The 16,317-nt window shown below is 39.5% G+C and overlaps 1 protein-coding gene across 1 annotated transcript in view; it reads left to right on the top strand.

Moving 5' to 3' along the window:
• Nucleotides 1-16,317, top strand: part of RELN (reelin) — a 449,067-nt gene that overhangs the window by 301,864 nt on the left and 130,886 nt on the right. Inside the window, exon 20 of the mRNA XM_079785901.1 lies at nucleotides 5,310-5,546. Coding sequence (XP_079642027.1) covers nucleotides 5,310-5,546 — 237 coding nt within the window. The remainder of the gene's footprint in view (nucleotides 1-5,309; nucleotides 5,547-16,317) is intronic.

Here is a 16,317-nt window from a genome sequence, read left to right as displayed (position 1 = left end):
GACATACTTGAGCGTTTTTTAAAAATATTTTTTTATTGATTTTAGAGAGGAAGGGAGAGGGAGAGAGAGAGAGAAACATCAATAATGAGAGAGAATCATTGATCGGCTGCTTCCTGCATGCCCCCCATTGGGGGATCAAGCCCGCAACCTGGGCATGTGTCCTGACCGGGAATTGAACAGTAACTCCAGGTTCATAGGTCGACACTCAACCACTGAGCCATGCTGGTCGGGCAAACCTGAGCATTTTTCATAGGGCTGTTTCCAGAATTAAGGATTTACTAATTGATGAGAACTTTTATTTTCATGGAAAATAAAGTAGCATGTATCAGAGGTTATAGTTAACAACTATTATGAATTATAAACACTATATAAAATTTTAAGAACATACCAGATGTATTGGATATCTTCCTTTAAAGGTAAATGTAAGGCTAAACTCAACTTTCTCACTCAGTAGACACATATGAATACAAAAGAAACATTTCGTAGGCTCTCCAGTGAACATTAAAAGAAAATTTTAAATCAAGGTGATAATAATAATGATGAAAACATGAAAAAAGGTCACCACCCTAAGTTAACTTGGCCTAAAGCACAATTTTTTCTAACAAGGATGGACAGCTCCCAAATTCAGTAATCAATCTATATCATGAAATTAAATTAATCTTTGTTGATATGAAAAATAATTACACATTTAATGTGCTATTGCAAAGGTGCATTTAATCTTGCCTGCCACTTGACAGCAGCATTTTTCTTCTAAGCAGGACCAAGGTGGCTCTTCAGCATTAGGTATGTGCATAGCTTGAAAGATTAAGATCAGAATGGAGATTTTCTTTCAAGAAGAGGGGAGAACACTTTCATTTTCTATATATGTACCCCTGTCTGAGACTCTTCTTCCCTCCCCCTCTCTCTTACAAATATTAATAAAAGGTGATTGACAGAAGTGGAATTTGATATATTCTAAATGCTAAATTATATCTTATGTGATAAGTAATACAAACCACGTAAATTCTTCACAGGAAAGTTAAATATATCTTGATGCCGTTAGCCATTGCTGTATTTTCTTCAGCATAATGTGCTGCCTGTAATTGCTCTGAATTCCATATTGTTCCTTTCTGTCATGGTTGTTTGAAAATGAAGTATGATCTGTAAATTAGATATGTTAATTGGCTAACCATTACTACTTCTAGCCAATTTCTAATAATTTGCTTGCCTATGATTCATTCAGTAAATAAAAGAACTCTATGTGCTTTTTATTTATAAAATTGAAAGTCTGTGAATATATTTTAGTTAATCTTTTAATTCAAACTGATTATGATGTCTTGTGAAATAATTGGTATTTTTATTAATGTTAAGCTTTGTATCACTGATGAGACTAAAGCTATTCTATATATTTCTTTTCTTATTCTGCATTTTTCTTAATTTTGGGGCTTGTTCTTATATTCTAAAATTATTATGAAGCCTAATGTTATTTTATTTTGACTATTGTATTTGATTGTAAGAAATACTAGAGGCCCGGTGCATGAAATTCGTGCATTGGGGTGTGTGTCCCTCAGCCCAGCCTGCACCCTCTCCAATCTGGGACCCCTTGAGGGATGTCCTACTGCCCTGTGAGATCAGGCCTAAACAGGCAGTCAGACATCCCTCTCACAATCCAGGACTGCTGGCTCCCAACCGCTCACCTGCCTGCCTGCCTAATTGCCCCTAACTGCTTCTGCCTGCCAGCCTGATCAACACCTAACCACTCCCCTGCCAGCCTGTTCGATGCCTAACTGCTCTCCTGCCAGCCTGATTGCCCCTACCTGCCCTCCCCTGCAGGCCTGATTCCCTCCAACTGCCCTCCCCTGCAGGCCTGGTCCCTCCCAACTGCCCTCCCCTGCTGGCCTGATTGCCCCCAACTGCCCTCCCCTGCAGGCCTGGTCCCTCCCAACTGCCCTTCCCTGCTGGTCTGATCACCCACAATTGCCCTCCCCTGCCAGCCATCTTGTGGTGGCCATCTTGTGTCCACATGGGGGCGGCCATCTTGTGTGTTGGAGCAATGGTCAATTGGCATATTACCTCTTTATTATATAGGATATGAACTTAGTATCTACTTTAAAAAGGAAGATTGATACAGAAAATTAACCTAAGTTCCTGGGCTCTCTTCTAGGAATTTTCCAATCAAATGGTTCCATAGCTATTCTAACCAGCCCCTGTAATATGCATAGAGTGGTGAAAGCAATCTGCCACCCTACCCCAAGATATGAAGTAAAAGTTGAGAGCACAGACTCTAGAGCCAGGCTGCCCAGGTCTAGATCCTGGCATTGTCACTAAAAAGCTGCCTCTGTATTCAAATCTCTATTAGGGTACATTGATAATAGTAGTTCATTCTCACAGCAAGAATTTAAATCCTTATGCCAGGTACTGTTCTAGGTGCTAGGACACAATAGTGAAAAACTGACTCTGCCATAAGGATATTATCCCACTTCATAGCTGAAGATGCTGAGGCACATAGAAGTTTAGTACCTCCCCAAGAGTCTGGATATAGACCACAGTCTTAATATCTCTGCCAGAGAAAATATTGGTCATTTCAATTACATTATCATATCTACTAGTCTATACTAATTAAATACTAATATGTTAATTAGACCGGGAGATCTTCCAGGAGACCTTCTGGACATCCTTCCGGACAAAGCCATGGTGGTAGGGCTGAGGCGGTTAGGGGTGATCAGGTTGGCAGGGGGGGGCATTGGGGGCAATTAGGCCAGCAGGGGGGCACTGTTGGGGGCAAGCAGGTCAGCAGGGGGGCAGTTGGGGGCAAGCAGGCTGGCATGGGGGGCAATTGGGGGCAAGCAGACCAGCAAGGGGGCAGTTGGGGGCAAGCAGGTCGGCATGGGGGGGCAGTTGGGGGAGATCAGGCTGGCAGGGGGGGCAGTTGGGGGTGAGCAGGCTGGCAGGGGGGGGAGCAGTAGGGGGCTATCAGGCTGGCAGGGGGACAGTTGGGGGCAATCAGGCCAGCGGGGGGGAGCAGTTGTGGGCGAGCAGGCTAGCAGGGGGGAAGTTGGGGGCAAGCAGGCCGGAGGGGGGGAAGTTGTGGGCAAGCAAGCCGGCGGGGCGGGGGGAGGCAGTTAAGGGTGATCAGGCCGGCAGGCAGAGTGGTTAGGGGCGATCAGGTAGGCAGGCAGGTGAGCAGTTAGGAGCCAGCGGTCCTGGATTGCAAGAGAGATGTCTGACTGCCGGTTTAGGGTCAGATATTCCCCGAGGGGTCCCAGATTGGAGAGGGTTCAGGACAGGCTAAGAGACCCAACCCCCCGTCGTGCACAAATTTTGTCCACCAGGCCACTAGTATACATATAAAAGCCTAAGCAACCATCATGACCAAACCACCAGAATGACCAGTCGACTATTCACTATAATGCGCACTGTCCACCAGGGGGCAGATGCTCAACGCAGGAGCTGCCCCTTGGTGGTCACTGAACTCCCACAGCCAAAATTCTGTAGCCGCCCAACCTCACACGGCCTCTCCCTCTGGCCGGCCAACCTCCCGAGGCTGCGATTGGGATTGGGTGAGATGGCCCCAATTGGCCCCAATCGCCAGCCAGGCCGAGGAACCGCACCTGTGCACAAATTCGTGCATCGGGCCTCTAGTACATAAATATGCACTTTATTTTCCTATAAAGTTTCCTGAGAAATTCTACTTTTCAGTTATTTTTTAAAATTATATTTATTTTCATCAGAGAAAATAGCAATTGTTTTTAAAATTATTAATATAAAGGAAAATTGTAATTTTTAATAATTGCTAATCAAATTACATTATTCAATTAAATCATATTTTCACTGTTGATCCAGTCTAAATATAGTTTTGGTTTATTTTTTATGTTTTTGGTATATTAATATTAATAATATACTTATTTAATAAACAAATGAATATTTAGAAAAATTAAGGTGAAAATTACTCAGCAGACTGAGTATTTAAAAACCATAAACATATTACAGCTATGTGTGTTAGCCTGAGAACTGTTTTTTAATTTATATTCCTGTATTTGAATATTGATTTTTCATTATTTAAAAAGTATGTTTTCTAACATTGCAAAAAGTCCTACCAGTTTCTTACTAGTAGTTTATGTAATCAATGATGATAGTCATGTTATTCTACCCATATTTCCATGTACAAGTTATTTAAAGGGACTATAGATACTTTTAATAACTTTTAGTGTTTAAAACATTACATTTCCAATATGTGATTTAAAGTTTCTTTATGCAATAACTAAAGATAACATAATGCAAATATTAAAATCAATCTAATTTCTTAGTAAACCACACAGACATTAAAAATTTTTTAATAATTTATTTCTAAGTTATCCAACTAGTCACTGTCTTGAGAGTTTTTCTTTGCTCACTAAAGAAAGATTCAGTTCCTTCACTGTCCATTTACTGCAAACACCTCTCCTGGTGTTTAATTGCACATTGATGGGAGACAAATGTTCCATTTGCCATTTGCTTCACATCTCACCTTGTGTATGCGTGTGAGCAGCATGGCACTGTGATTTATGGAGCTTTCAAGCAGATGTCATTGCAGTGACAATTAATGTATGGTTCCTGCTGCTGTGTACAATAATTGCTCCTGGAAATTAGATATTATTCTTAATTTTCTTCTCCATTTGTCAGGTAAAGGTTTGTTGTCATAGCCACCATGACACAGCAAGTGACCTTGCACACTATGCTACACTCATGGGAATAAGGAAGTGCCATGGTTCAACTAGCCCCAAACTCTAATGCGTGTAACAAGCTGCCATAAATCCTTTAGCAGCCCTAACCGGTTTGGCTCAGTGGATAGAGCGTCGGCCTGTGGACTCAAGGGTCCCAGGTTCGATTCTGGTCAAGGGAATGTACCTTGGTTGCGGGCACATACCCAGTGGGGAGTGTGCAGGAGGCAGCTGATGGATGTTTCTCTCTCATCAATGTTTCTAACTCTCTATTCCTCTCCCTTCCTCTCTGTAAAAAATCATTAAAATATATTTTAAATAAATAAATAAATAAATAAATCCTTTAGCAGACTGAGACGAATCCTGCCATTTTGAGAACTGTGTTTTACTGACTTAGCTTTTCTGAGATCAGATGAGTGAAACAAAAGTCACATTTTTTTTAGATTTTTAAAAGTGTTTAGAAGATTTTGTTGGAGTCAGGCAGGAAAATTGGAAATTTCAGAAGAATATTTGTAATAGTGGAAGAAAACTGTTTAAAAATACTATATAGCAGAAAAAATAATTCTGCTATAAGTGTTTGTATTTTAAGATGTCAAAGTAACATAAATTTTTTTACTTTTTCTCCTTTAGAATAATCTCCGTAGAATTACCAGATGATGCAAGACAGTTTGGAATTCAGTTCAGATGGTGGCAACCGTATCATTCTTCCCAAGGAGAAGATGTATGGGCTATCGATGAGATTATCATGACATCTGTTCTTTTCAACAGCATTAGTCTCGACTTTACCAATCTTGTGGAGGTCACTCAGTCTCTGGGATTCTACCTGGGAAATGTTCAGCCATACTGTGGCCATGACTGGACCCTGTGGTAAGGACTTCATCTTTGTTCTTGTTGTTACAATTTGCATTGAGGATTAGAACATAAGGAGGATCTTCCAGTGCAGCTAGCACTTAGTCATTTGTTGACAAATATTTACTGAACATGAATCATTTGAAAGTCGTTATTATGTCTACAAGTAAGCTATCTTTGGAAGGAGGACCCAAAAAAACTGATAAGTTTAAATAAATACAAAATTTCACCATATTTATTCATCTCATTTTTATTTACCACCATTAAATATAAAAACTTTCCTCAATAAGTATTAATAACTAAAGTGAATAACATTCTCCCTTCATGGAGACCCTCCATAATCATAGTGAAATGTGAAATCTCTCTAATGCTATTTTAATAAAACAATAATTAGTTCTATTTTCATGCTTTCATCAAGTCCAAGAAGATTTTCCATCTTAATTTGTTAATGTGGATCTCCTTTTTAATCCATTTTATCAGCCATATTAACTCATCTGGTTAATATCAGTGGGGTTTCAAGATTGTGGTGTGTTAGTCAAGATACCTTTCGTTCTTAGATATCTCCTCCATGTTCATATGCAAACTTAATTATACATTAATTAAACTTAATTATATGTTAAGCAGTAAATAAATAATTTAAGGCTACGATTAGAACTTCAAGAATAATAATAGGATGACACAACAGTGATTAATTAGACAGGGATTGGCTGCTTTAAATAGAGAGGAGGAGGCTATCTTCATATAGTTCAAATAGTGGATATGATACATTCCACGGCTTAGAAAGTGGAAGAACAAGGAAGCTCCACACACGTGAATATCTGAAGGAAGAGCAGTCTAACTGTGGGAAACTTTGTGGTTAAAGTCTCCAGAACAAGAGTGGCCGTGGCATGTTCGAGGATCAGGAAGGAAGCCAATGGTGATGGAGCCCAGGTAGCGAATGTGAGGAATAAAAGCCAAGAGATGTGCATAGGCCAGGTCACATTGGGCCTTATACGCCCAGAAATCCTGGATTAAAACTCAAGTCTGCTTAATTCCAAAACCCATAGCCTTCACCACTATGCATTCTGCCCCCTCCTCTCTCTCTCTCTCCCTCTCTCTCTCTCTCTCTCTCTCTCTCTCTCTGGGTTACTTTAAACATGATTGAGGAAGAACTTTCTAAGAGACTTTTACTATCTATTGAGTCATGGTCAAACCAATTTAATTTCTCCAGATGAAGCTTGCCGAAAGCTATTCACCACAGTTGTCTCCAGAGAGCATATCATAAGTAACCCATCAGTGACCTTATCATAATTAGAGGTAAATTTCACACACCATTGCACAGAAAATTACCTTTGATGGGGATTGTGTAGGGACAGTCCCATCTCGCACACAGCAGGCTAAAAGTCTAGCATCAGAATGACAGCTAATGGAATGGAAGTACTGCTGATCACTTCTGCTGCAAGCACTGTCAGACTAGATACAATGAAATTTCTATGCAACAAAATAGGAAAAGCGACCATGTTTTCTCTAGTTGATAGCCTCAGCTGCTTGTTTTCATGTATATTCTTTTTTTAAATCCTGGAGCCTTCAAAAAATATAATAAAGGGGTGAAGCAAATGACATACAAAGATATAAACCAAAATGAGGTTTTTGGAATTTTATGATTTTGAAATTTTAAATTGACCTGAATTAACAGTAATCAAGTTGGTCATATACCATAAAACTATATCCCCCAAGATTAATGTAGTTGTTTTTTCCACCACTTTTAATACAACAAAGAGTCATATCAGGAATGCAAGTCCTGTATCATGTTTATTTTCAGAAATAGTTAACATCAGCTTAAATAAACTCCAAAGTTGCTGAGCATTTTAATTTAACACTTGGGTTGAATGCATGATAACAGCAGTTTAATTTATATGCTTTGATCAAAACCCTAAGAACAATATCCTTTCACACAAGTCTGATGAATATTCTTAACCCACCACTGCTTTAATTGGTGGAGATACATTTACTTTGTGAAAGTACAATCACAATAATTATAGAAAACCATAAGAAAATATAAATAAGTGTACAATCCCCATGGGAACCTTGAGCAGCACAATAGGAGTTTTATTAACAACCACATGTGAGCAATCAGATTTGACTTTCTGATCTTCTCTGAAATGAAAAGGAATTGTCCTAGTTAAGAAACAACAGAGAGTATACTCTGGCAGTGATAATGAGACTAGAGAAAGACATTAACCACTTTAATAAGGACATGAAAAATGCTTGCTGCTTATTAAAATGAAACAACATGGAAGACCTCAAACTGTTCCCATTTTCTTAGCCAATGAATCAGCATAAAGCCCCTTTTAATGACACTGTTTTCTCTCTACTACTGTTGAGGAATATATTGTCCACGTTCAATGTGAACTCACTTTGCTATAATATTAAAATTCAAATGATGGTATTGACCAACTATTTATCATAACTTCCTAGCCCTAAAACAAATTATTTTTTAATGCAAAACCTTTGGAGTATATTATCTTATTAAGAAAAAATTCTTTGAACATGTTAATAAATTAGTGGTCTGTGCCCTTCAATAACCTTGTTTCTCTCAAGAGAAATTTTGAAATGTGTACATGTCTCCTACAGATAGCTGGTGTTAAATTAATTATTGTTGGCTTTTCCCAGCTGTGAGTTCATTTGGTTCTCATTTTCTAACTCATGATTTTCCATGAGCATGGATTGTTGTTACTGAGAATATTCTCCAGGGAAAACTTGTACAATTACTTTTTCATTAGAAGCACCACAGTCAATATGCTATAAATCACTTTACAATGTATCATCTTGGAGCATGTTTTTCTGTGGAGAAATGAATTGTTTTTAATTATTTGTAGTACTTTTCTTCCATACACAGTATCTGAAATCAGAATCTCTACTTTATATTCTAAAAATAGTCTTTAAAATCTCTTACATATATTCTAAGATCACTAAGGGAATACTTTTAATGGAGATTTATTAAAGACTAGAGGCCCGGTGCATGAAATTCATGCACGGGGGGGGGTCTTCTCAGCCCAGCCTGCACCCTCTTCAATCTGGGACCCCTCAGGGGATGTCCAACTGCCAGTTTAGGCCCGATCCCACAGGACATCCCTCTCACAATCCTGGACAGCTGGATCCTAATCGCTCACCTGCCTGCCTGCCTGGTCGCCCCTGCCTGCCTGCCTGGTCGCCCCTAACTGCCCCCTCCTTGCTGGCCTGATTGCCCCTCACTGCCTTTGTGTGCCAGCCTGATCACCCCAAACTGCCCCCCCTGCTGGCCTGGTTTCCCCTAACTGCCCCCCCTTGCTGGCCTGATCGCCCCTCACTGCCTTTGTGTGCTGGCCTGATCTCACCTAACTGCCTCCCCCTGCCGGCTTGGTTGCCCCTAACTGCCCCCCACTGCTGGCCAGGGTGCCCCCAACTGCCACCTCCCTGCCAGCCTGGTCGCTCCTAACTTCCCCACCCCCCCACCAGCCTTGTCACCCCTTACTGCCCCCTCTGCCTGCCTGGTTGACCCCAACTGTCTCCTCCTCCCCCCCCCCCCCCCCCGCTGGCCTAATCACCCACAACTGCCTCCCCAGCTGGCCTGGGTCACCCCCAACTGCACCCCCCTGCGCCAGCCTGGTCGCCCCTAACTGCCCCCTGCTGCTGACCTGGTCACCTCTTACTACCCCCCGTGCCAACCTGGTCACCCCCAACTGCCCCCCTCTGCCAGTCTGGTAGCCCCTAACTGCCCCCCCACCAGCCTGGTCACCCCCAACTTCCCCCCCTGCCAGCCTGGTTGCCCCTCATGGCCCCCTCGCTGGCCTGGTTGCCCCACGCAGCCTGCTGTTCAGTCATTTGGTCATCCCTCACTAACCTCCCTGCTGGACTGGTCATAGGCAACCATCTTGTAGGGTGTGATGGTCAATTTGCATATTGCCTCTTTATTATATAGTATCATCTAATATTATTAGTGATAATACCAAGGGACATTTATATTCCTCTGTCCTATCTAATAGACTAGCTAGGTACAGAGGTGAAAAGGACATTGTAGTTGTATTATGTAAGGTTTTTATTTCAAGATGTGTACAACTGTGACAGATGGTTGTTTTAGCATATTAGTATTTGGGGTTGGTTTTAGTACAAGAGATAAAGAGTTTTCCAGATAAGCCAAAGCTAAAGAATTTCAACACACTAGAGGGACTTTACAAGAAATGTTAAAGGAAGTTTTCAAGTTGAAAAATAGGGCACTAATTAGTAACAGGAAAACATATGAAAGTGTAAATCTCACTGGTAAAGGTAAATTTTAGTTAAATTCAGAATACTCTAATATTGTAATGGTGGTGGGTAAAATCACTTAAAAATATAGTATGACGGTTAAAAAGACAAAAGCACTAAAAACAACTGTAACTAAAATAATTTGTTAATAGATATGCAGGATAAAAATGTAAATTGTGACATCAAAATCATAAAATGTCAGGGGAAGGGGTAAAAATATAGAGCTTTAGTATGCATTCAATCTTAAGTTCTTATCATCTTAAAATAGAGTACTATAATTATAAGCCTCCTGGTAAGCACAAACCAAAAACCTATGGTAGATAGAAAATTATAAAGAGAAAGAAATCTAAGCACACTACTACAGAAAATCATCAAATCACAAAGGAAATGAGCAAGCGGAGAAGAAAATTTAAAAAAAAAGAATTACGAAACAGCCAGAAAACTATTAACAAAATGGCAATAGTTAGTCCATACCTATCAAAAATTACTTTAAATGTAAATGGACTGAATTTTCAATTAAAAGACATGGATTGGCTGAATGGAGTAAAATTAAATTTAAAAAACAAGACCCAACTATATGCTGCCTATGATAGACTCACTTCAACTTTAAGAACACACTCAGACTCAAAGTAAAGGTATGGAAAAAGATAGTCCACTCAAATGCAAGCCAAAAGAAAGCAGGGGTAGCTATACTTATATCAGACAAAATAGTATTTCAGCCCAAAACTGTAATAAGACACAGAGATCATTACATAATGATAAAGGGGTCAATTCAACAAGAGGATATAACATTTATTAATATCTATGCACCCAACATAGGAGCACCTAAATATATAAAACAGACCTGAAGGGAGAAATAGACAGCAATACAATATTAATACCTCACTTCTAATAATGGGTAGATCATCCCAGTAGAATATCAGTAAGGAAATATTGTACTTAAGCAACATGTTCAATCAGGTGAACTTAACAGGTGTTACAGAGCATTCCATCCAAAAGCAGCAGAACATATTCTTCTCAAGTGCACATGGCACATTCTCCAAGATAGATCATATTTTAGGCCATAAAACAAGTCTTAGTAAATGTAAGAGGATTGAAATCATATCAAGCAACTTTTGCAACCATGATAGTATGAAACTAGAAATCATTACAAGAAGAAAACTAGAGAATTTACAAACATGTGGAGGTTAAACAGCATGCTACTGAACAACCAATGGGTCAAGAAAAGCAAAAGAGAAATAAAAAATATCTTCAGACAAATAAAAATGGAAATACAATATAACAGTGGAAATCCAACAAACATATGGGATGGAGCTATAACAGTTACAAGAGAGAAGTTCATAGTGATAAATGCCTAGAGTAAGACAGAAGAAGGATCTCAAAACAACCTAGCTTTACACTTCAAGGAACTAGATAAAGAAGTACAGACTAAGCCCAAAGTTGGTAGAAGGAAGGAAATAACAAAGATCAGAGTGGAAATAAGTGAAATAAAAATGGGAAAAAAATAATACAAAAGATCCATTAAACTAACAGCTGGTTTTATGAAAAGATAAACAAAATAGACAAACTTTTGCTAGACTTACCCAGAAAAAAAGAGAGGACACAAATAAAATCAGAAATGAAAGAGGAGGCATTATAACTAATACCACAATAATGCAAAGGATCATGAAGCTACTATGAATAATTATATGCTACAGGAAGTGAGTAGGGGTGAGCTGGCTCCCAAGAGCCACTTCAACTGTTATTTCACAGTAAGCGATTATTCTAGGCAGCTTAGCAGATAAGTAATGTAAATATATTGAGTGACAAACTGAAAAGTCACTTACTCTTATTTCCAACAACAATGAAAAGGGTATTTGCAGTATCTGGGCCTCTATAAAAGTGGAATTACAATTGAATATAACCCCAAATAGGTTGATAAATGACTTTCTAAAATAAAGCCTATTTATTAGGCTTTTTCATCATGAGGATTTTATTACCTGAAATTTTTTTATTCATTGGTAAACTAATTTATACACAACTAATTTATTGATTGCACTTTGGGCACTATTTGTGCCAGAGGTATAGCAGCTGGCATTAGGGATGAAGATAGAAAATTCCTTTGTAGAGGTTACATTCAAGAGGGGAATAACAACAATAAGCAAGTAAGCACGTGCATAATATTTCAGATGTTGGTAAGTGCTATGAAGATAAGGGAATGGAGTGTTGGGTGGCAGAAGTTGAGAGTGAGACTATTTTAGGTAAAATGGTGAAGAAAGCCTTCCTGGGAAGCATAAGAGTAAAAACCAGAATAATGATAGACGACCATGGGAAAAGTGTGCAAGAAAAGCTTTACAGGCAGAGAGAACAGCAAGAACAAAGATGCTGAGGCATGCAAGGAACAGGATTATATTAGGACCGTGTAGAACAATATAAAGATTTTGGATTTTATTCTAAGTGTTATGGGAACCAAGTAGATGATTTGGAGCAGAGGAATAATATGATCATACTTATATTCCAAAGTAATTGTAGCTGCTATGTAGAGAATAGATGGTAGAGGGTAATAGGAGAAGCAGTAGAAGGAGCTCAGGTCAGAAACTAATAGTGTCATCGGCATGCGCTTACGATGGTGCTAGGAATAGGATGATGGCCGTGGAGAAATGGACCCCTTGAAGGTATATATTGGAGGACAAAGTCTTAAGAGCTGCCAAAGGAATCGATAAAATGTCTATGTTCCAAGACTAATATCCTGTTGATGTTCAGACAGTTAACTTTCATATCATTTATTTCTCCAGAGTTAGATTTCCCTAAAAATTTTTGTTTGGACTAAGTAGCTCAGTGGTAATACAGAAGTAAGAGAACATACCAGTAAACAAAATAATAAGACAAATCTACATTTGATTATTTAGATTCATGGTATGTCTGGATAATCAAAAATCTGAGATGAGTTGAAATTATTCACAGAAACAACTAAAGCTCCTCTGATTCTTCTCCTCTCAAGTAACCGTTGGTGAAAAGGGACCCTGACAACTTAACTACTCGTACACACTCACAGGTTCCTGACAAGAGACTGGCAGGCCCACAGGAGTTGAAAGAAGTTCTTTTCCCCTGGATCCTTAGACTCTCCGCTCTCTGACAGCAGGTCCCCTCTCTGTCCCTCTGACTGCCTTTCTCCCTTCTCTCTTTGGTGGCCACAGCCAACTGCTCTGTGCCAACTCCCCATTCACACTTTTACCCAGCAGACATTTCCCTTTGTTTTAAAACACAGTTTACTCCAACTGCTAAACATTTCCTAAAAATGCTGTTAGGTGGGCAAAGGAAGACTCAATTGAAAATTGACAGAAATATTTGAAATAGTTGCATCTTACCAACAAATATGCATATATGCATAGCCCGTGGACACAGATAATAGGGTGGTGAAGGCCTGGGGCCGGCGGTAGAGGGGTGGAGACAGGCTAGAAGAGATCAATGGGAGGAAAAAGGGGATAGAGGTAATACTTTCAACAATATTTTTTAAAATTTTTTTAATAAACTTAAAAATTAGATTTTTTTAAAGTTATTGGAATTAGCTGCTTGCATCTAGACTTCAGGAGAATTGGGCTAGTTCCACAGGAGACAAAAGGTTGGTGGCAGCTGCCGATGGGCCTGTGGACTCCTAATGAAAGATGGAGGAGACACTCTATGGCTCCTGGCAGAGTCTGGTCCACCCACCTGTCCCGCAGTAGTGCCCCTTGGAGGTGCATGTAAACTGCCCCTGGAGGTGCATGTAAACTGCCCCTGGAGGTGCATGTAAACTGCCCCTGGAGGTGCATGTAACCTCATTAGAAAGAGAAGACAGTGCTCATTTGTGGTCATGGCCATTGTATACTAACAGCCTGAATCTCTAACTTAGGTGACAAATTACACCAAATTCTACCTCCCACATGTGAAGTTATCTGATCCGTTAGAGAAAACTGCTAGGTGCTCAATTTTATGAGTTTAGTTCACAAAGAGGCTGCTTTCTGTAAAAGATGAATAAACAGTAGCCAAGCAGCTCAACTTATGCTTTTTAATAAACTAAGAGTTTGTTTGTGTAGTTTGCATGCTTGTTCAATTATTTCCTTAGGATAAATTTCTAGAAGAAGACCTAACTTAAGGTAAGATTGTAGTGCTGACTTGAAGAACTGTAGAAAATGTAAATGAGAATGAAGAGCCCAAAGAAGATAAACTATGTACTTTAAATAAGAATAGTAAAGATAAGCAAAATAAAGCAGGTGCCAGGGACAAATGTATAAAAGGAGCCTGAAATAAATGCCAAATACTACATGTACTGCAAAATATCTTCAAATGCCAACTCAACAAAGGAAATAAGGACTTTTTTAAAGGAAGTATTGAATAAATACATGACAAAATCGCTTATGTGCAGAAATTCCAAATTTGTTTGAAGCTATAGATTGAATGAAGTGAGTGAAAAGAGCTATAATAAAATTAATTTGTTATCTGGAAATTTCTTATATAGAGAATCAGCCAAAAAACATGTATAGCATTTTAGCTTCTTTAATAATCAAAGAAATCCTACCTAATAATAGACAAATATGCAAATTTACCACACCTTCGCTACGCCCAAGCCATGCCCACCAACCAAGCCACTCCCACCAACCAATCAGGACCTGTATGCAAATTACCCCAACCAATATGGTGGTTAATTTGCATATCAAGACAGCATAGAAAGAAGGGAAGAGCTGCAGAAGGGAGCAAAGCTGCGGAGAAGCAAGCAAGCGGGGGTGGGGGGAGAAGGTAGGAGCAGAGGCGGGGTCGGGGGAGAAGGGAGAAAAGCAGGCGGGCTGGCAGAGAAGGCGGGGCAGGGGAGAAGGGAGGAGAGCAGGCGGGCGGGGGGCGGGGTGCAGTGCAGCAGGAAACCCTATTGCAGGATTCTTCCTGCAACGGGAATGCTAGTGTATAGTAAAAGACTATATGCGTAGAGTAGCTAGAATAAAAACGTTGTCAATGTTCAGTATTGACAAGTGGTAAGAATTGGCAGCTCAGTCATTGTTAATGTTCTTGGTAAATGTAACTTGGAGGGCAACTTGGCAATAAGTATTAATTTTTAAAATTTGCTTTGGCCAAGCAAGTCTTCTAGAAATTTATCCTAAGAAAATAATTGGACAAGCATGCAAAATACACAAATATGCATTTTATAGAAGCCTTATTATTTACAACAGTGAACGGTGGAAACAACCTCCAAAGATTTTTATAATTAGAGATTGTTTTTATTCATTAAAAATGACAGTGCTTCACCACATGGAAAGATAGCAATTAAATTGTTATAAAAAGAAAAGAGAGCAGGCTTATTACGATTTTATAATTATTTTTAAAAGAAAAGCGAGTGTGTATGTATGTGTGAGCAGAAGAAAGTCTGAAAGTATTTACACCAGGATTTTAGCAGGAGCCATGTCTACATAGTAGAATTGCAAATTTTTACTTATAAGAATGCTTCTATATTGTCAGATTATTTTTTCCTATAAAGGTAAAATTTATATAATCCATTAAAATCATATGGTCGTTTCTGTTACGAGATTGTAATATTGTAGAAATAACAAATGTGTTGAAAATGATACCATTAATCACAATATCAACAAGTTTTTCTGTCAACTCCAATAAATATTTATTTAATGATTACAAGAACAAAACCCCAAAAAAGATGATATTAGAGAGGCTTAGGTTTATTCACATGTTCTTCTGCAGATGAATCTTCTGAATGGGATCGAACCAAAAGCAGCTTTTGTTGCTCTGATGTTTCTCTGGAAATGAGCTCTGCATTCCCCCACTGCTTTGCTTATGTGTATCTGCCTTTCATATAAAAGAGCCTTTATTCTGGAGATGGGAAGGAGGCTCTGGGGAAATGCAGAGTGGTTTTTTTTAAGTGAGGATAACCTCAAACTCTATGTTCATTACAGCATTTAAGTAACTGCAGTTTTGTAAAAGCTGCCTTCACCCCAATTGAGAGACCTCTCTCATATGTCCATTTTATTTAACAGGCATGCCATTGATGACATAAGGGAAAGGATATCAAAGTAGGAATAAGAAGGCCTAGTTTCTAGCTTTTAGTAAGGGTGTGACCCTGGGGACAGCAACTCCGCCTCTCAGTTTTCCTTCTCCATAACACAATGTTCAGGATCTCTGATGTCTTCCAAATGGTCTTGACTCAAAGATCAAATAAGATAATCCAGCTGTTGGAAAATCAGGATGCCCTACACCAACACCGAGTGCTTCTGTGAGGTACACAGGCTGTGAGTGCTTTAGGGGATGCGCAGATGAACGAGACGTGATCTCTCCATGTGCAGAGGCTTCCAACCTGGTCAGGAAAACAGCCTCAGCAATACATGAGACTAAGCAAGGACGAGGGAGGCAAGCAGCTGTACTGTGGACTACGAATAGAAAGAACTGTGGAGACTGGAGTTACATTCTGGTGTCACCCATTTTACCGGGTCATAATAGAGAGCCTACTCGCCTTCTTGGAGGTGGGAATGAAAAAGCACTTGTCCTGGTGGAAAGAGATCCCCATTCT

The sequence above is a fragment of the Cnephaeus nilssonii genome (genome assembly GCF_951640355.1).
Source record: "Cnephaeus nilssonii genome assembly, chromosome: 12".
NCBI classification, from domain to species: Eukaryota; Metazoa; Chordata; class Mammalia; order Chiroptera; family Vespertilionidae; genus Cnephaeus; species Cnephaeus nilssonii.
Note: the sequence above shows the minus strand (reverse complement) of the source record. Positions and strands in the feature narration are given on the sequence as shown.